This window comes from Oncorhynchus clarkii, chromosome 4, assembly GCF_045791955.1.
Source record: "Oncorhynchus clarkii lewisi isolate Uvic-CL-2024 chromosome 4, UVic_Ocla_1.0, whole genome shotgun sequence".
In the NCBI taxonomy this organism is placed as follows: Eukaryota; Metazoa; Chordata; class Actinopteri; order Salmoniformes; family Salmonidae; genus Oncorhynchus; species Oncorhynchus clarkii.
This window is the reverse complement of record NC_092150.1, coordinates 34,258,594-34,278,607: the sequence shown is the minus strand read 5'-3', so window position 1 is coordinate 34,278,607 and position 20,014 is coordinate 34,258,594. Positions and strand designations below refer to the sequence as shown.

General features: G+C 42.0%; 2 protein-coding genes across 4 annotated transcripts in view; both read right to left on the bottom strand.

Annotated features, from left to right (window-relative positions):
- Positions 1–7,530, bottom strand: part of LOC139406746 (lysine-specific demethylase 4A-like) — a 54,118-nt gene extending 46,588 nt beyond the window's left edge. For 2 of the 3 annotated variants that reach the window (XM_071149732.1, XM_071149735.1), the window contains exons 1-2: positions 7,388–7,530; positions 2,632–2,713 (exon numbers count right to left, since the gene is read on the bottom strand). The gene's annotated coding sequence lies outside the window, so the exon portion shown is untranslated. Of the gene's footprint in view, positions 1–2,631; positions 2,714–6,851; positions 7,019–7,387 lie in introns of those variants that run through there. The other variant, XM_071149733.1, reaches the window with a different exon arrangement.
- Positions 7,531–8,947: 1,417 nt separating this feature from the next.
- LOC139406745 (receptor-type tyrosine-protein phosphatase F-like) overlaps positions 8,948–20,014 on the bottom strand; it is a 453,529-nt gene continuing 442,462 nt past the window's right edge. Inside the window, exons 27-35 of the mRNA XM_071149731.1 lie at positions 19,843–19,962; positions 19,469–19,623; positions 18,505–18,790; positions 16,548–16,726; positions 13,505–13,631; positions 13,249–13,374; positions 12,715–12,869; positions 12,424–12,559; positions 8,948–11,798 (exon numbers count right to left, since the gene is read on the bottom strand). Coding sequence (XP_071005832.1) covers positions 11,730–11,798; positions 12,424–12,559; positions 12,715–12,869; positions 13,249–13,374; positions 13,505–13,631; positions 16,548–16,726; positions 18,505–18,790; positions 19,469–19,623; positions 19,843–19,962 — 1,353 coding nt within the window. The 3' untranslated portion in view covers positions 8,948–11,729. The remainder of the gene's footprint in view (positions 11,799–12,423; positions 12,560–12,714; positions 12,870–13,248; positions 13,375–13,504; positions 13,632–16,547; positions 16,727–18,504; positions 18,791–19,468; positions 19,624–19,842; positions 19,963–20,014) is intronic.

The following is a 20,014-nucleotide window of genomic DNA, read 5'->3' as shown; positions in this document are numbered from 1 at the left end:
AGATTTTCAAGTCTTTGCCTATCAAATTTAGTGTAAAATTTGGTCCGATTGCACTTCCTTAGGCTTCCACTAGATGTCAACAGTCTTTAGAACCAAGTTTCAGGCTTCTACTGTGAAGTGGGAGCGAATAAGAGCCGTTTGAACCAGGTGTCTGGCAGAATGCCATGAGCTAAGTCTCACGTGCGGCCGTGAGCACGAGCTCTGTTACTTTTCATTTCTAAAGACAAAGAAATTGTCCGGTAGGATTATTATTGAAGATTTATGATAAAAAACATCCTAAAGATTTATTCTATACATCGTTTGACATATTTCTACGAACTGTAATGGAACTGTTGTCTGAACTAAGTGCCTGTGCCTTGTGAATTTGGATTTGTGAACTAAACGTGCAAACAAAAAGGAGGTATTTGGACATAAATTATGGACTTTATCGAACAAAACAAACATTTATTGTGGAATTGGGATTCCTGGGAGTGCATTCCGATGAAGATCAAAGGTAAGTGAATCTTTATAATGCTATTTCTGACTTCTGTTGACTCCACAACATGGCGGGTATCTGTATGGCTTGTTTTGGTCTGTGAGCACTGTACTCAAATTATTCCATGGTGTGCTTTCACTGTAAAGCTTTTTTGAAATCTGACACAGCGGTTGCATTAAGGAGAAGTATATCTATCTTTAATTCCATGCATAACACTTGTATTTATCAACATTTAGGATGAGTATTTCTGTAAATTGATGTGGCTCTCTGCAAAATCACCGGATATTCTGGAAGCAAAACATTACATGCCAATCTAAACTGAGATTTTTGGATATAAATATGAACTTTATCAAACAAAACATACATATATTGTGTAATATGAAGTCCTATGAGTGCCATCTGATGAAGATCAAAGGTTTGTGATTCATTTTCTCCTTCTGCTTTTTGTGACTCCTCTCTTTGGCTGGAAAAATGGCTGTTTTTAATGTGACTAGGCACTAACCTAACAATCGCATGGTATGCTTTCGTCGTAAAGCCTTTTTGAAATCGGACACTGTGGTGGGATTAACAAGTTTATTTTTTAAATGGTGTATAATACTTGTTTGAGAAATTTTAATTATGAGATTTCTGTTTGAATTTGGCACCCTGTACTTTCACTAGCTGTTGTCAAATCGATCCCGTTAACAGGATTTCGGCCATAAGAAGTTAACACATTCTACCACTAAGCCATAAGACTGCTGAACAATTAATCAAATGGCCACCCGGACTATTTACATTGACACCACCCTTTGTTTTTACACTGCTACTACTCACTGTTTATCTATGCAGTCACTTTACTCCTACCTACATGTACAAATTACCTCGACTACCTGTACCCCTGCACATTTACTCGGTACTGGTACCCTCCTGTATATAGCATCATTATTGTTATGTGAACTGCAATGGTTGGTTAAGGACATGTAAGTAAGCTTTTCACACCTGATGTATTTGGCACTTGATGGAGAGCATTTCTTTTACCAGAATCACCCAGAATGTACCGTGCAACCCTTTGACATAGCATGGGCAACATTTCCCCATCTCTTCAAAAGTATATCTGCCATTGCGAATGTCAGTCTTCAAGCACATCGATCCGCAAATTGACCATGGTGAGATTGTAGACTCCTAAATTGACAGCTGTAAAATCGCCTAAACAAACTGCACTAACTAGCTACATTACATGCTGATCTTGTCCTTGGTATTATTGTGTGTAGCTATGTTTGCTTGCTAGCCAGCCAGCCAAACCATAGAGGGCATTGCATTGCAGATTTTGTAGTCAATTTGAGCTGCAACAGATTTCCACAAGAGATTTTCCATGTTGCTACCAACCTTATTTTAAATGCCAAAATGAAACAAAAACATTGTTCACATATTTAGTGGTTTTGGGCTGATTTTTTCCCTTTAAGTTCGAGGACTTCTCACATGGGTCTAGTTATCAGGAATAATTTACATTATTGCAATCGATGTGCTTTACAGGATGGAGTCTGACATTCGCAAGGTTCGTTATCAGGAATAATTAGCATTTATTTTTCGTAAGATTTTTTTTTTTAAGATTAAAGATAAATTAAAAAGTACATTTATATTGTAAAACTTCTGTCTACCAACTTTCTAATTCCGCCCATAACTTTGACTTCATAGCATTCCCAGAAGGCATGAATCATTAAGTCACTGTTGGTTTTACATTTAAGACATAACTCTGCCGTTGTGCTATAGCATCTGTCTTTGTATAAATTATATCAGGAATAATGAATGGACTGTAGCTACTGTGGCATTGCATCGTTGATAACATATACAGTCTCGACCACCTGTCGCACACCAACTGTTTGTGTAAACGACTTAACACTGCTTGCTTAGCGAGTACCACTTCCTTCCGATTTGGCCCATACCCAGCGCAAACATTATTTTTTATTTTATTTTCCACCACGTACCCACTGGGGACTGCCTGGTTGGGAAACACTGATGTAGAGGGCTACTCTGGGAACCAGCTTGAGTTGTGTAGCTACTGGACCTGCTCCTTCACAATGTGTGGCACCCACTTAGGTGATGCCTCAGCAGCTCTGGGCGCCAGAAAGCTCACCACACACAGTTCAGAGTAGTAGTCAGTCGTCCTCACTACAAACCTTCTGCCTCAGTACTGCATTCCTTTCCTCCAGTGGTCACCAACCGGTCGATTGCAATCGACTGGTCTATCGCCAAACATTTCTGTAAAAAAAAAAGAAGCCTTTTTTCCTCGTAGTTGGTGGTAGGTGCACCCAATCTGCTGCCCTGAGCGGCGAGTAGGGGAAGTGTTCCGATTTTGAAGCATTTCAAACTCCGCCTTCCGGGGCCTACCGCTGACCAATCGGATAGCTCAGATTACCGTGTCTACAGAAATGAAGCGGGTGTAAAAAGAAAGCTACAGCAAAAATATTTCAAAACCATGATTAGAGTAGGGGCTGTTCCCGACAAATTTAAAGTTGTCTGTTCTTTCGACCAATCTACTTGTCAATTTAAGTGTATTTTTCCACATTTTAATAACATCAACTATATGTAAGCTACTTGAGCTTAAGACACACAAATGACCTGAACCAGAGATCAGGACAGCCTAACCAAAAAAATATATATATATATTGCCAACTATGTAAAGAAAATTGCCTACATAATGCCAACAAATAAAAACATAACAGCCTGCAGGTAGAAAATATACTAATACAAATAAATATCATGGCCTGTCTGCAAGTAAATTGAAACATTGTATCAGCCTAAAATGTGCTAACAAACTTGCAACATTGTATATCCTGGGCCCTCAGAGTTTCCCAGGCCAGTGAGCTCCAGACAGACACAGCTTTAGGCTATTTGCGCAAGGGATAAAAAGTAATCAGGTAGGCCTATTATGATGTTTCCACCGGATCAGAGGATTACTTTTTTTTCTCCACTTTTCACACTGATAGGAAAGGAAGTTAGCAGGAAAGATTGTTCAAATAGGCTACATTGAGGAACTACAGTCATTCTCAATGGATGTAAAAACAGACTGTTTACTTGCTGTTTGAGGTGAAGAAAAGATTACTTGGAGAAGCTCATTAGTGGTGGTTAGTTCCAAAAGGGCACATTTATAAGTCTACATTAGCGCGCAGGACAGGTAGCCTAGGCCTACTTCTATGCGTAAACAAGGTGCGCGTCCTAACTCAACATTGAAAGAAGCGCTCCAAACCAAACACAATTAATAAAATTGACAACTCGTAAATGTAATGAAATAAACCAAAACTTGTTTCTCACAAGTGTAGCCTAGGTTGTGCACTCTGCAAATGGGAATTAACGGTAAATGTACTACTGTTGATATTCATGTGCCATCCCGCGGCCTCCGCAATGGATTAGTCCACTGGGACAGTCATCAATCAAGAGGTACAGTGCCTTGCGAAAGTATTCGGCCCCCTTGAACTTTGCGACCTTTTGCCACATTTCAGGCTTCAAACATAAAGATATAAAACTGTATTTTTTTGTGAAGACTCAACAACAAGTGGGACACAATCATGAAATGTAACGACATTTTTTGGATATTTCAGACTTTAACAAATCAAAAACTGAAAAATTGGGCCTGCAAAATTATTCAGCCCCCTTAAGTTAATACTTTGTAGCGCCACCTTTTGCTGCGATTACAGCTGTAAGTCGCTTGGGGTATGTCTCTATCAGTTTTGCACATCGAGAGACTGAAATTTTTTCCCATTCCTCCTTGCAAAACAGCTCAAGCTCAGTGAGGTTGGATGGAGAGCATTTGTGAACAGCAGTTTTCAGTTCTTTCCACAGATTCTCGATTGGATTCAGGTCTGGACTTTGACTTGGCCATTCTAACACCTGGATATGTTTATTTTTGAACCATTCCATTGTAGATTTTGCTTTATGTTTTGGATCATTGTCTTGTTGGAAGACAAATCTCCGTCCCAGTCTCAGGTCTTTTGCAGACTCCATCAGGTTCTCTTCCAGAATGGTCCTGTATTTGGCTCCATCCATCTTCCCATCAATTTTAACCATCTTCCCTGTCCCTGCTGAAGAAAAGCAGGCCCAAACCATGATGCTGCCACCACCATGTTTGACAGTGGAGATGGTGTGTTCAGGGTGATGAGCTGTGTTGCTTTTACGCCAAACATAACGTTTTGCATTGTTGCCAAAAAGTTCAATTTTGGTTTCATCTGACCAGAGCACCTTCTTCCACATGTTTGGTGTGTCTCCCAGGTGGCTTGTGGCAAACTTTAAACAACACTTTTTATGGATATCTTTAAGAAATGGCTTTCTTGCCACTCTTCCATAAAGGGCAGATTTGTGCAATATACGACTGATTGTTGTCCTATGGACAGAGTCTCCCAATTTTTCAGTTTTTGATTTGTTAAAAAAGTTTGAAATATCCAATAAATGTCGTTCCACTTCAAGATTGTGTCCCACTTGTTGTTGATTCTTCACAAAAAAAAATACAGTTTTATATCTTTATGTTTGAAGCCTGAAATGTGGCAAAAGGTCGCAAAGTTCAAGGGGGCCCGAATACTTTCGCAAGGCACTGTACCATAAAATAAATATTTTTTTCCAACTAAATAATATTGGTCGACTAACAGCCCATCAACCTGGGGCAGCAGGTAGCCTAGTGGTTAGAGCGTTGGACTTGTAACTGAAAGGTTGCAAGATCAAAGCCCTGAGCAGACAAGGTAAAAACTTACATGTAAAAATCCACTGTTCCTAGGCCATCATTGTAAATAAGAATTTGTTCTTAACTTACTTGCCTAGTTAAATAAAGGTTAAAAAAAAATATTTAAAAACAGCCCATCGACCGACCAGTTGACTAAATGGGGTCAGCCCTAGACTCAACAAATACAGCAAAGAACAGCTGTTTTTGAGTGAGTTCATGTTTAAGTTCTGTCAATACTTTTATAGGCCATAAAATGTGCGTTCATCATGCTACATTGCATCTAATGAACGAGTAGAAATGTGCATCAATAGGATTTCATTTTTATTATTAGCAAATGTTTTAATATCAAGGAATATTTCACTTTCTCTGTTCATAGGAGTAACAGCATGAATTTGTTCATGAGGCAGAAATAATGCAATGCAACTAAGTTTCGCCATCAGCTGGAACACAGTGTCCCTTTTTGGTCAGTGTCAGAAGAGGAAAGGGAGAGCGGAGGGACGTTGAGCAGCGGACCCTCATCAGTCTGCTGCTGTCTCCCTCAGCTGAGACTGACCATCAGATGCAGGCACCATCAGCCCAGTAAAATAAAGCAAATTATTTAACTGTGCTCACTCCGCTGTGCCTCACAAGTAATGCAACAGCAACAGATCATATATCCTACCTTAAATGTTTTAATAGAACTAACAATGCATTGGCAGGGCAATTCAAGCAAAGCTAATATGCAGTGATAACATATTGGGCCTATAGCCAACTGCACAAACCTTATTGCTACGGTACTGCTTAATGTTGCATAGGATTACTTTTTTAAAGTAATGTTCCCCAAAAATATAAGCGGTGGATCTCAGCTTGCACTTTGACTAAGAAAGTGATATTGACTAAGAAAGGATTGGCGACCACTGCTTTGCTGCAGCTTCCATTCATCTCGAGCTTCAGGTGACTCTTCAATTGATATTTTCAAAAAGGATCAGGAACCAGCAGCCAGGTGAAACAAAAAAACTGTTACAGTGTCCAGATGCATAATTGAACAGAAACAAATTAGCCAGCTAAAGTAGCTAGCTAAGCCATAATGACTTTACCTGCCAGTCCATCTGCACATCTGTGGGTCAAAACCACCAGAAATATGCAATAAAACTCAATGTTATCAAAAACAAAACAGCTGATTTAAAAAAAAGTACAAATAAATGTTAATGTACATATTTACAGGAGCTCTCTGCTTAGTCTAACGTTACTACTATGGCAACTACATAAGTGTATACTATCATCACACAAAAACACAGTAGAAGAAATACATATTGTGGGGCCAGGTAGATAATGTCGTCGAAATTACTTCAGTTCAGAATGCTAACGACACGTTAGCTAGTTAAAGTTAGCTCTTGGCATACTAGCTAGTTAACTAGCTAGATGCCGGTCGTCACTAGTTACCACAGCCAGAGTCATTAACCCCGCCTATTTCTAAAATGTATCTTCTTAACATTTTATTTTAAACCGAACCTTACCAAACTGCGAACCTTATGCCTAACTTTCAAGTAAGACTAAAAAGCAAATGTTTGTTTTAATGAGTTGCGATAGTCATTTTGACTCGGTGGCTGCAGTAACTAGATACTGACAAATGCCTAACGTTAATATCAGCAACAACAACTCAAATTTAAACGAGACAGTTAGCTAAACTTATCTAGCTAACGTTACCTCGCAGTAAGCCAGTCTTTTATTAAATTCTGATCTCCTCCGTGAGATGGTAGCTAGCTTCGTATGATGCTAACGTTGTGTTGTTGTCTTAACTTTTCCTTCCTACAACATAAAGCTAGCATGCTAATATTCCTCAAGACAGCTAACGTCAGCGAATTGCGAAGTCCCTGCCCACTCGCAGATTGGACGAAATCCTGATGAAATTAATTCCTACATTTGTGATTGGTTGAATGCCAAGTCATTTAACGACGGGCCCAGTGTTGTCACCTAACCCCCAGAAAAGAGCGTTAGCAAGATGCCTTACAAACCTAGCCAAATTAATAATTGTTTACTTAATAATGTAATTCAGCTATAGCAAAGACAAAGTAATAGTAGTTGTGTCATGTCATACTGACAAACATGTTAAAGTAACGTTAGTTAGTACGTTACGCTAACGTAGTTTTGACTAAGAGCGAAGACCATTTTCAGCAACATTACTTATCAGTAGTTAGCTACTTGAAAGCAAACACATTTTTTTGTTTAAAATATTAACTTACGCTTGACGACCAAGTAATGAGTGATTGCTACTTCAAAATCTCCAAAAGCAGAAGATTATTTGTTCACAATTCACCATGGGTAGGAAAGATTGTCCTCCATTAAGTTACCCAGTGTCGCACGCATGCTCAGTGCGTGTTTGTGCACAATGCTTAATGAGGGCGTATCCAACGCTCAACCGAGACAAATCAAAATGCACTATTTTGCTATGACTCCGCCTTGTTAAATTACTCATACCCTGCAAATCGTAGCCTATTAATATGGTATAAATCATTAAAAAGTTGGATGATGTAAAGAAAAAAGATTAAGTCTAGGACATCTAATTTCTCTGTACAAATACCAAATCCTAAAACTGTAATCTTTCCGTGATCTGTTTTTTCCACAATTGAAAATATTATTTAGCAACTGAATCTGGTTAATGAGTGCCGAAGAATTAATCATGTAAATTGTATTATCTTTATGTTCAACACAGTGAGTATTCCTCTTTGGAACCTGGAGTTTACCCAACATGTCACCTAACATTGTTCACCTAATACCTTTTTAAAAATATTTTTTGTTGTTGAAATGGCATTGTTGGTTAGAGCCTGTAAGTAAGCATTTCACTGTAAGGTCTACTACACCTGTTGTATTTGGCGCACGTGACAAATATACTTTGATTTGACATGTCGAACTGTTACTGTAGATCTGAACAATTCTCAACATCCTCTTAGTCACAATGCTGGTACCTACTTACTACTGTAAACCAAAATTCATTGTTTCTATCATTTTGGGACCATAATATTCCATAGGTTCTGTCAGGACAGAGTGGCTGTATAGCAGTGTCCAGGCAGTCCATGGACACAGCACAGCCAGGCATTGGCTGGAGAGGTATCCACCACTATCAAGGGGATGGATAAAGGGGGAGCAGGTCCATGGACGGATGGGGGTGGGAAGAGAGGGGAACAGTGTGTGTGTGTGTGTGTGTGTGTGTGTGTGTGTGTGTGTGTGTGTGTGTGTGTGTGTGTGTGTGTGTGTGTGTGTGTGTGTGTGTGTGTGTGTGTGTGTGTGTGCGTGCGTGCGTGCGTGCGTGCGTGTGTGTGTGTGTGTGTGAGTTGTGACTGCATGTTTGTGCGCGTGAGTGCATGTGTGTGTGTGTGTGTGTGAGTTGTGACTGCATGTTTGTGCGCATGTGTGTGTGTGTGTGTGTGTGAGTTGTGACTGCATGTTTGTGCGCGTGAGTGCATGTGTGTGTGTGTGTGAGTTGTGTGTGTGTGTGTGTGTGTGTGTGTGTGTGTGTGTGTGTGTGAGTTGTGACTGCATGTTTGTGCGCGTGAGTGCATGTGTGTGTGTGTGTGTGTGTGTGTGTGTGTGTGTGTGTGTGTGTGTGTGAGTTGTGACTGCATGTTTGTGCGCGTGAGTGCATGTGTGTGTGCGTGTGCAGGGTACAGGCAAATCTCAACACAGGACAGTACATGGAATGTCCACAACATAGACAAAAAAGAGCCATGCAACCACCACATTATAAAAAACCAAATTTTTCAACTTTATTAACATCAAGGATTTTGCAACATTTTTTTCCTCTCCTTTTTATTAACAAATAGAAAAAAGATTGAACCCCTACGTTACTATTCGAAGACAAAGTGAAATGAATCCTGTTTTGTAGTCCATTCTTCCGGGCCCACTAAATCCAAATTCACCTCATTTTGCAATTCTATAGTACCACTTAAGAAAGAAAAGCTTGACTATAAGGTAGAGATCCTCCACCGTACATTGATGCTGCTTCTTTGTGTTACAGGAGAATTTCCTTCTGTACCACAGTGAGGAGATAATACAGTATAGTACAGCAGTTATACCATGGATGTAAAGTCAGTGACAGTCAGAAGAGACGTTCATCTGGGTTGTTGTCAGTTACTGTATCTGCAGAGCTGGCCAGTCATTGGGAGCTGGACCAGTCGTTTGAAGATGGACATGTGCAGTTCATAGTTCAGAATCAGAAGGGTAATCAGAAATACATGGATGAATAACTGTCTGTCTGGACACTTCAACACTTCTCATAGGATGGTTGTTGTTGGGGCTGTACATTAGTCTGTGATGTGGAGCTCTGTATATCTGCTTCTCCAAACTAGGTATAGCTTGTCAGATCAGACCAGAGCCAGGGTCCCAGTTCCTCTGTGACATTCGGGAGTGATGGTTTGGTTCAGTCAACCTCAGGCCATGCTCGACCTACCTGGATATAACAGAACAAACAACTTTTCCATGTACCGGTAGTATTCTGTATTTCTTTCGCTGTGTCTAGAGTTTGGACCGGAGCTCTTTGAGCGACAGGCATTGAGAAAATCACAGTAAACAGTTATTGGGTATCTGTACATGGCAGATTTTTCAAAAGTCATCAAGATTAGCCTATTCAGTTTTTTAACCATACAGTGCATTTGGAAAGTATTCAGACTCAGATAGTATTCCGATTTTTTCACATTTTGTTACATTACAGCCTTATTCTAAAATTTATGAACTAAATAAATACATAATTTAATCAATCTACACGCAATATCCCATAATAACAAAGCGAAAACAGGTTTTTAGAATTTTTTGCAAATATATTCTATTTAAAAAGCAAACATACCTTATTTACATAAGTATTCAGACCCTTTGAAACAGGCTGAGACCAAAATTGAGCTCAGCTGCATCCTGTTTCCATTGATCATCCTTGAGATGTTTCCACAACTTGATTGGAGTCCACATGTATTAAATTCAATTGATTGGACATGATTTGGAAAGGCACACGCCCGTCCATATAAGGCCCCACAGTTGAAAGTGCATGTCAGAGCAAAAACCAAGCCATGAGGTCGAAGAAATTGTCCATAGAGCGCCGAGACAGGATTGTGTTGAGGCACAGATCTGGGGAAGGGTGCCAACAAATATCTGCAGCATTGAAGGTCCCCAAGAACACAATGGCCTCCATAATTTGGCAAGTAGCCTAGTGGTTAGAGTGTTGGGCCAGTAGCCAAAAGGTTGCTGGATCGAATCCCGGAGCTGACAAGGTAAAAATATGTCCTTTTCAGAGGCAGGGACTGGGTGACTTGTCAGGATCGAGGGAAAGATGAACGGAGCAAAGTACAGAGAGATCCTTGATGAAGACCTCAGACTGGGGCGAAGCTTCACCTTCCAACAGGACAACAACTTTCAGCAAACAGTCAAGACAACGCAGGAGTGGCTTCGGAACAAGTCTCTGAATGTCCTTGAATCTGCAGAGAAGAATGGGAGAAACTCCCCAAGTACAAGTGTGCCAAGCTTGTAGCCTCATACCCAAGAAGACTCGAGGCTATAATTGCTGCCAAAGGTGCTTCAACAAAGTACTTAGTAAAGGGTCTGAATACTTATTTAAATGGTCTGTTTTTTTTAAATATATATGCATTTGCAAACATTTCTACAAACCTGTTTTTGCTTTGTCATTATGGGGTATAGTGTGTAGAGTGATGGGGCGAAAAAAAGTGTTTATTCCATGCTAGAATGGTAACGTAACAAAATGTGGAAAAAGTCAAGGGGTCTGAATACTTTCCAAATGCACTGTATATAGGTTTATTTTATAGTAGTCCACTAACTCTGTGTATGTGTTTGATCTCTTTTTGTGGCTAGTCGTTTTGTAAAGTACCAGGAAGTGAAAAGGTGTATAAAAGATTGTCCCCCATATACCACTGAATACTACCAGAGAATAGCGAACTTTAGAATATTATAATTATGGTAAAAAATAAAATTATTATTAGCAGCTCTGAGTATGCATACGTCTCCAGTATTAATAATAACTCGGAGCATATTAAAAATTAATGTCCCTTGTGCAAAAATAGACAAGTAATTAATTTAAAATAAGACACGTTAAGACATACAATAACCAAAGTATAAATGATTAGAAAATAAATTCAAAATAATAATAATAATAATCACATACTTATAATGGGTAATAATTTTGATATTGATGCATAATAAAAGCAGAAAAATAACCGTTGCTATATCAGCAGTAGTAGGAGGCAGAAATAGTGATTTTATGTTGTGTGCATTACGTATAGAGACGTCAGAATGAAGCACACTGAGCATTTAGATAATTTCTTGAGGAGTAGATTTTAGTAGTGGAGGGTTTTAAAGCAGGTTTATTATGCCAGTCAGTCCAGGAGTACTGCTCCACCTGATTGAAGGTCGCCCAGTCAGACTTGTGCTCTCTCTCTCCTCCTCACCCCTCTCCCTTCTTCCTCCCCCCTCTCCCTTCTCCCCTCAGGCAGTTTCTGGACTTTGTCAGCCGGGTGTATATGGCTCAGAAGGGACACACTGGCGGCGCTCCGGAACCCCAGGAGTCCCAGTGCATTCTGAGAGTGATTATGTTGCATAGTGGTCAAAGCTGCCAAGGTACTCCAGAGCTGCCCTGTAGCACAACTGGTACTGGTCCTGGGAGGGAAACAAAGAGGGGCAGAGCAGTGTCGGTCAAGAGAGTGATCTACAATCACAAATAGAGCCACTTTACCCCGACCTACATGGACAAATTACCTCAACTAAACTGTACCACCGCACATTGACTCGGTACCAGTACCCCCTGTATATAGCCTCGTTATTGTTATTTTATTATGTTACTTTTTATATTAGTTTATTTAGTAAATATTTTCTGAACCCTATTTCTTGAACTGCCCTTGGTTAAGGGCTCGTAAGTAAGCATTTCACGGTAAGATGACCTGTTGTATTCGGCGCATGTGACAAATAACATTTTTATTTGATTTAATAGTTCTGCATTTGACTAGGAGAGTATTCGTAGCAATATGTTGAAATAACTACACTTTATTAATCTAACCCCACATCCCAGTTTCCTCCCGATATCTGCCTACCTTCCTCTAACATTATGGCACAGTATCACGACAGGACATCACACAATATAAATCTGATTTGTAAAAAAAAATATTGTTTCAACTGAATCCTTGTTTGCTTAGTCACCTGCCTCTATCCAAGAGCTTCTATATAGTCCTATCCCCTCTCTAACCAGTCTATCCCAACATACTGTAGCGTTGTGACTGCATTGTACCTCTGTCTGCACCATGGCAGGTCTCTGGGTCCTCAGTGTTTTGGCGGTATGGAAGATGTCCACCACCCCCTCGTACCTCATCCTCTCCAGCACGATACTCAGGGTGATGAACACACCAGTCCGCCCAACACCAGCACTGTGGAGGAGCAAAGAGAGGGTTATACACAGTAGATGCGCACACACGCGCGCACGTGCACACACACACACACACACACACACACACGTATGCATAAATACACACACGTATGCATAAACACACACACAATGGTAATTATCATCGGTGTCCCTTACCTGCAGTGCACAGAGATGGGTCCATCCTGTCCGAACTGTTCCTTGGTTTTATGCACTTGGCCAATGAAGTCGATAAAGCCCTCTCCAGTTTTTGGCACCCCTTGTTCTGGCCAATCAGTGAATTGGAACTGCCGAATGGTCCTGGACTGGCCATCCTTAGAGGTGGTGAGGAATGGATGATGGGCATAAAGTGAGTATTTTCTTTAAGCCTTATTATTAGACATTATAAAGGCTCATACATGCTTATACAGCTATATAAAGCATTATACCCACAGAATTTGAGTAATGTTACCAGTATTGTTTTAGTGTGTTCTCAAGCTACTAATGTCTTTGCTGTAACGTGCAGAAACTATTTCTACACACAGAACATCAGAACATAACCACAGTGCAGAGATAATTATATGTGTACAAACAATTCACTGGGAAAATATGCTTAGCGTACAGCTATGTACAAAAATTAGCCCTTTGCATAGAGCAGAGAGAGATATACGTCACTAGGGAGAAGAGGGAGGATGGATGGAGAGATGGACTTACCCTGGCGTCTGTGACCTTGAACTCTCGGAGGATGTACTGGGGCATGTTGTACTCAGCCATGGGGTCCACTACAAAGTACTGGTACCTAGCAGAGCGCTCAGCAGGCCAGTACTGATGGCACTTTTCCTAAGAAACAGAAAACAATGACAGAACTGTCATATCAACAATACCATCCATTAGTGTGTGTGTGTCCATGCATGCGTGTGTTTGTGTGTGCTTGTATTAACAGTGTATGTACAGTATCTATGCCACTCACCCGTCCCATCTCTCTGAGTTTGGTGAGCATGACGACGATGGTAGAGTTGTGTTCCCACAGCATCCTCCAGAAGTCCTCTGTGGTCTCTGCTAGCGGGCCCTGGGTGGCTATGTAGGCCTTCTGTTGCCTGAGAGACACGAGACACGAGTTACGTCAGGATACAGGAAAGGCCTTGACACAGGGAGTCAGGATAACATCATAACTACAAAGGATATAAGGTACACTTCAATACATCCCCATAGACCTAGAGTATCCACGCTGAGCCCTGTGTGGTCCTACTGTGATCTGAGAGGCCCTTGTGCTGATAATGGGGTCTGGGCTTGGTGTATTTTCATTATGTTATGCTGCTGACAAATTAAGTTCCTATTCTCTTCAAGGCAGTGAGAACCGCAGCGTTGCAGCTGGGATCCAGTTCCACTAGATCAACAGTAGAGGGCAGTGTGAAGCTGTGGGAGTAGTGGCGTTAATGTGATTACGTTTCTGTCAGGAATCCCGACAAACATGTGAGAGTCAGCCCAAGACGCATACATTCGTACGGCCAGACACACACACACACACACACACACACACACACACACACACACACACACACACACACACACACACACACACACACACACACACAGCAGGAAATGAGCGACCATGAGATTACAGCAGCTATATGGTCTGCTCCTCCATGTTATAGGCTACAGGAGGATACAGTATAGCCATACATCATTGCTTATACAACCATACAGAGACAGACAGTGAATTCTATATGAGGCATGAAGTACAGTATAAGGTGCTGCTGGAATTGTGATTTCTATCTATCTAAGGTGCTGCTGGATTGTGAGTTCTATCTATCTAAGGTGCTGCTGGAAGTGTGAGTTATATCTAGCGAAGGTGCTGCTGGAATTGTGAGTTCTACCTATCTTTGCCCTTACTTTTCTGAGTAACAACTAAGAACAGCCTCAGCACAATGTTCAAAGGGTCTCTAACATCTGATAGGTTTGACTGACACAAGGATATTCCGTTTCTTCAGCTGAATTATTGGATTCTTAGTGTTCTGACATAGCAATAGCAATAAAGAAATTAACAGGCATGTATAGAGATCCTTGCTCTGCCAAGACAGTGCTTGGTATGTATGTAATGTCTGGTGTGCACAACATCGTTATGTCAGTGGCATAGCTGGCAAGAGACTAGATAGTTTGAATTACCACCTCAGGATATCAGAAACTTAACCAGAATGACATCATCATCATTGCGTCATCATCATTATCCTCCCCTTCTTCATTCCCCTAAGTCATTCTGATCCCCTCTGGCACTTTAAAGATGTGATGCCTGCCTGCCTCCCACGCAATAGAATACTAACACCTACAATCAGTCCCAAATGGCACCCTATTCCCTATATAGTGCTCTACTTTTGATCAAACGTGCGCTATATAGGGAATAGTGTGCCATTTTGGACACAAGCCAACACCTCTCTGTCACTCTTAATTACCGCTACATGAATTAAAGAGGAATTACATTCACATTCCTTCTCCCCCTCCTCCTCTCTTCTTTCCCTTCTCTCCCTCAGGTGGGGCAGCCCCAGGGACATTATTAGGCACAGAGGAGGTGTGTGTGTGTTTGCTTGCTTGCTAATGTGTGTGTGTGTGTGTGTGTGATGAGAGGTTGAATGAGGAAACCCAAATAGAAAACCCTCAACAAATCCTCCAAAAAGGAGGAAAGCTCCTATTCATTCAGACATTCACTCATTAGTGTGTTGTAGCATTGTGGATTATTGCCAATTACAGACTCTCGATGGGACCACTCTGATTAGGTATTAATATATGGGACAATACCTGAACAGAAGCCCCCAAGCACCTCGCACACACTTTCACACTCAACCATACACACGCGCCCACACAGGAATTGGCAAAAATCACAAAGAACAATTACAAAATACCCTAAAGACCAACATATCAAAATAAATGACAACATACGTTTACAAAGCATTGTGTTTCTTTTAAAATACAAAAATAGATTAGCAAGTCGAGCCGTTAAAAACAACATCACTCTCAGTAATGGTGACAGAGACTTGTTGCTTGCTATGACTGCGATATGCCTTTTTGATTTACCTTAGATGAATGCACTGCCTGTAAGATTCCCTACATAAGAGTGTCTCCTAACAGACACACTTATCACACCATAGTGCCGTCCGACGTCTGATACCAATGAACCGCTATATAAAAAAAAAAAAATGGTATTGAAAAGTATTTTGGTATTTTGAAAATACCAATTACAGCTCTCGAAAGTATCTCGTTACGAAACACATTGGATTGTAGTTCAGGCAAATAAAATTGTAAATACAAAATACGTATTTCAAATATATTCAACAGAAATACTGCCCATCTCTGTGCACACATTAATGCTCACTTGCACGCACACACCCAGCTGTATATTACGGAATTCTCAAAACCTTCCCATCCATCTCAGTAAGAACAACAGGTGCTTCATTTCACTGTTATTTTTCCAAATATCAGCAAATGTCTTTAAAAGAGTGTTTCCCATACAGTAAAGGAATGTGGGAATCAGCAGACAAGAACAGAGTCATCACAATGAGCAATAACTTTATTCCTCTTCCAGGAGTAGTTTGTCACCTGTCACAAACAGACTATTTATTTACCACGGGAGAAATGTGGCAAGCAATGGACAGTACTGCCACTATGACCAATTTGCCCTGACAACTGACACAACAAGGGAGACAGACAGGAAAACACTGGTCTCCATGTCACACCATAATCCACTGCTGTCAGCCGCTGCAGGAAAGGTCCACCTCCTTGCTCATTAGAGGAGCTGTGTCTGCAGGATGGATTCGGTCTTCTCCATTTCTATTTCATCTCCTCTATTCTCACCATCCTCCATCTCACTTATTCTAGTCTTCAGAATATTTCATGTCTCATTTTCACAGTTTGAATCTCCTCTCTTTCTCTGCCCTCCCCCTCCTCTACTCTACCCCCTCTCCTCCTCTCCTCTCTTCTTGTCCCTCCTTCTCTCCTTTCCTCATCTCCCTCTCTCTCACCTGTATCCATCGATGAAGCTGGCGTTAATGTAGTCGGAGCCCTCCACACCTCTGATAGGCTGCAGATACACGCGGGTGGACTCAAAAGGCATGATGTTCACCAGCCGGTTCTTGAACTTGTTACAGGGGAGGTTGGCGCTGATGAATCTTGAGGTATGTGCTTTAGAGTTAGACAGTTTCTGGAGAAGGAAGGGAAGAGGAATGGACAGATTTAAGATACAATCTGGGATGTTTTTGGGCAAAATGGCAGCCCCGCCACTTGTTTTGGTATACTGTTGAGGGATGCATGGATGGATGCATGGATTAAAAACATGGCCCAGATTAAAGAACTGTGCGCTACTGTAGAGAAACACCAACCCTTACCCTATAATTACTGGACTGGAGTGCACCCACGGGGTGCAGTCAAATTGCCTCTAACCCGACGACGACCGTTGCCACAGCTTGTCCCTGACGCCCACCTTCCTTCCTTCAAAGTTGTAAAGCCAGGGATCCCAGCCAGCCTAGCGCTGCTGTATATGGGCAGGGATTTTGGAGGGCATAGGGGCTAACACTATTATTGATGCATGAAAATGATGAGCTTTGAGTCAAGCCCCTATGTTCTCCATCTTCAAATAACTGCCTGCTGACACTGGCAACGCCGAGCTCGCTCTCCTTTAAACTCACCCTAAGTGTCGACACCACAGCCACATACGGAGACGTCAGGGAGTCGAAAACAAATACTCACACAACATTTGAGACGGCTGTTAAGAGAGATGCACAGGCCTACAGTATATCCATGTGAAAGCTATGGAATAGCAATCCAAAACCAAAGCAAACTTTTAAAATGTAAAAGCATTTTCTCCCAAATGAGAGGGGGATAGTTTTTATATTTTTGCTGGCTTTGCTGACAGGGTCCTCTTAATGTGATTCTCTGTCAGTAGTTAAAAAGAAAAGTATACATTTCAGACCTTGCTTGCGAAACAAATTTGCGAGTGGTACTGAGCATCAAAACCTAATTATACTCGCTGTGGATTTACAATCATCCTGCTTGCTGAACAAGTTTGACCCACATCATTTCGGTTATGGTGGTGAGTACCCCAGAAGGAGGCTGGTTAGAGCAGTTTTGTTTTCCTATGGCAGGAGGCTGTGAGTGGTTGCACCCCAAATGGCACCCTAATCCATACATAGCGCACTACTCAGAGCCCTATGGGCCCTGGTCAAAAGTAGTGCACTATATAGGGAATAGGGTACCACTTGGGATGCAGACAGTGAGTATCTGAGGGGGACCAATACAGTCGTTGGAGCCCAGTGGTATAGGCCCAAGCCCAATCCCAGGATGCATCAGCTCTCCAACCCACTGAGGCTTTATCTACAGGCTGTCAGCCGGTCAGCCTGCCCCAACACTCCTCCCTCACTAGATCACTCTCTTTCTCTCTGTCTCTCCATCCCCCGAGCCTCTCTCTTCTCTTCCTCCCTTCCTCATTCCCAGTCTCTCATCCCCAGTCCAGAAGATTAGCCTCTGAAACAGAACACCCCTCCTAAGAGTTAGTGTGAGGGTGAGGAAAATTCCTCCTCCTCCTCCTCCTTTTCTTCTCCTACTCCTTGTTCCAAAGACACTAAGACATTAACTTCCTGCCCCCACTGCATCGTACACACCGAAACAACAACAACTCTGTTGTTTCCTAACTAAATGCCCCAGTTAGTAACTGTACCAATTTTGTAGTCATGTCACTTAAACTCTAGCATAACCAGTCAATTCCCAGGTCCCTAGCATTCGAGTCTGATTTCAAGGCTGCACTCCAACAATCTTCTAGTTAAGTTCATAACATGGAACTGAACTGTAATGTACAATGAGACAGGCTGCTACCACACTGTTTGCACTGTCCTTCCAACTGCTATGGTCGTTGTTTCCATCTGGGACCAGGCTACAAAGCAGGGCTGTTGCCTTATTCTCAAACTCCATGTTTTGTTACTCTACCTTGAACTCTAGCTCCATGGCGGAAACGGTGCCTCCGGGCGTGACCTGGGTGAGCTTCTGGATGTGTGCGTACAGGTTGCGTGCAGGGACCTCTGTGTTACCGCAGGTGGCTGCCTCTAGCAGGGCCTCGTGGATGAAGACGTACTGGTCCTCCGTCTGCACCATGTAGTTCCTCTGAGCTCGCATACACGTCACATGACCGTAGATATCCACAGACTTCTCATGCTTCATACGCTCCAGCATGGCTTCGATCACGATGAAGCAACCGGTCCGCCCTACACCAGCACTGTGGGGACGGACAGAGCACTGTAACTATTACACAGACAGGAAACTGTAACTATAGAGCCATGTACAGTACACTGACAGGAACAAATGGAATAAAAAAGAATGTGTCACATGCGCCGAATACAACTGGTGTAGACTTTACGGGGAACTGCTCGCTTATGAGCCCTTCCCAACGATGCAGAGATTCAAAATAATGAAAATAATAATACAAATCAAATAGTAACACGAGGAAGGAAATAAATACACAAGAATGGTGCTATGCAGTATACAGGGAGTGCCAGTACCAGATCAATGTGCAGAAGTACAAGGTATTTGAGGTAGATATGTAAATGAAGGAAGGGTAAAATGACTAGGCATCAGGATAGATAATAATAAGAGTAAAATAAATAACAACAGCAAATGATGTGTGTAAAAGTGTGTGTGTGTGTGTAAAGTGTATGTTTGTGTTGTGTCGGTATGTGTGTGTGTGTGTGTGTGTGTGTGTGTGTGTGCATGTGAATGTGTGTGGCTTTTGTGTGGGAAAAGTCACATATCTGTGAGATGGTTCTGGCTTAGGCTTATTTCCACCAGTGGAAAGAGCCTCAACAGCGCAACTTCAGTGAACCCTGTTCTTGGGCAGTTTTATTGACTTCATTCCAGATGTTTGCAGTGAAGGAGATGTGTCTGAGACGTTGGTTACCTGCAGTGGACCACCATGGGCCCTGCATCTGTCGGGTTGCAAGCCTTGACCCTGCGGAGGAAGGCCAAGGTGGGGGTGGGGTACTCAGGCACTCCATGGTCCGGCCAGGCCATGAACTGGAACTGACGAACCTCTCTCTTCTCACTGGAGCCATTCTGGTAGAGCAACGTATCAGAACACCACAAACGCACACTGGTGGCCACATTCTGGGTAGTCTCTATGACAAACATTTATATTTACAACACCGAGTTAGCTAGCAAGAGATTTGATAAAAGCTCGAGAAAACATTCCGGGATCATTGCCCTCCAGCTGGTCAAGAGCTGGTCACTCTTGAGCTACAACACATACTATACCTCTACATGTGTGGCTCTTACCTTATAGAGGGTGAAGGTGCGTACGCTATAGGTAGCCAGCTCCACAGTGTCCAACATGGTCACCTGGATCATCCCATAGGTCTCTGTGCCCCGACTGGGCCAGTACTGGTCACACTTCACCTGTACACACACAGGCAAAGAACAATGAAGTTCAGCCTCAGTGTAGAATAGT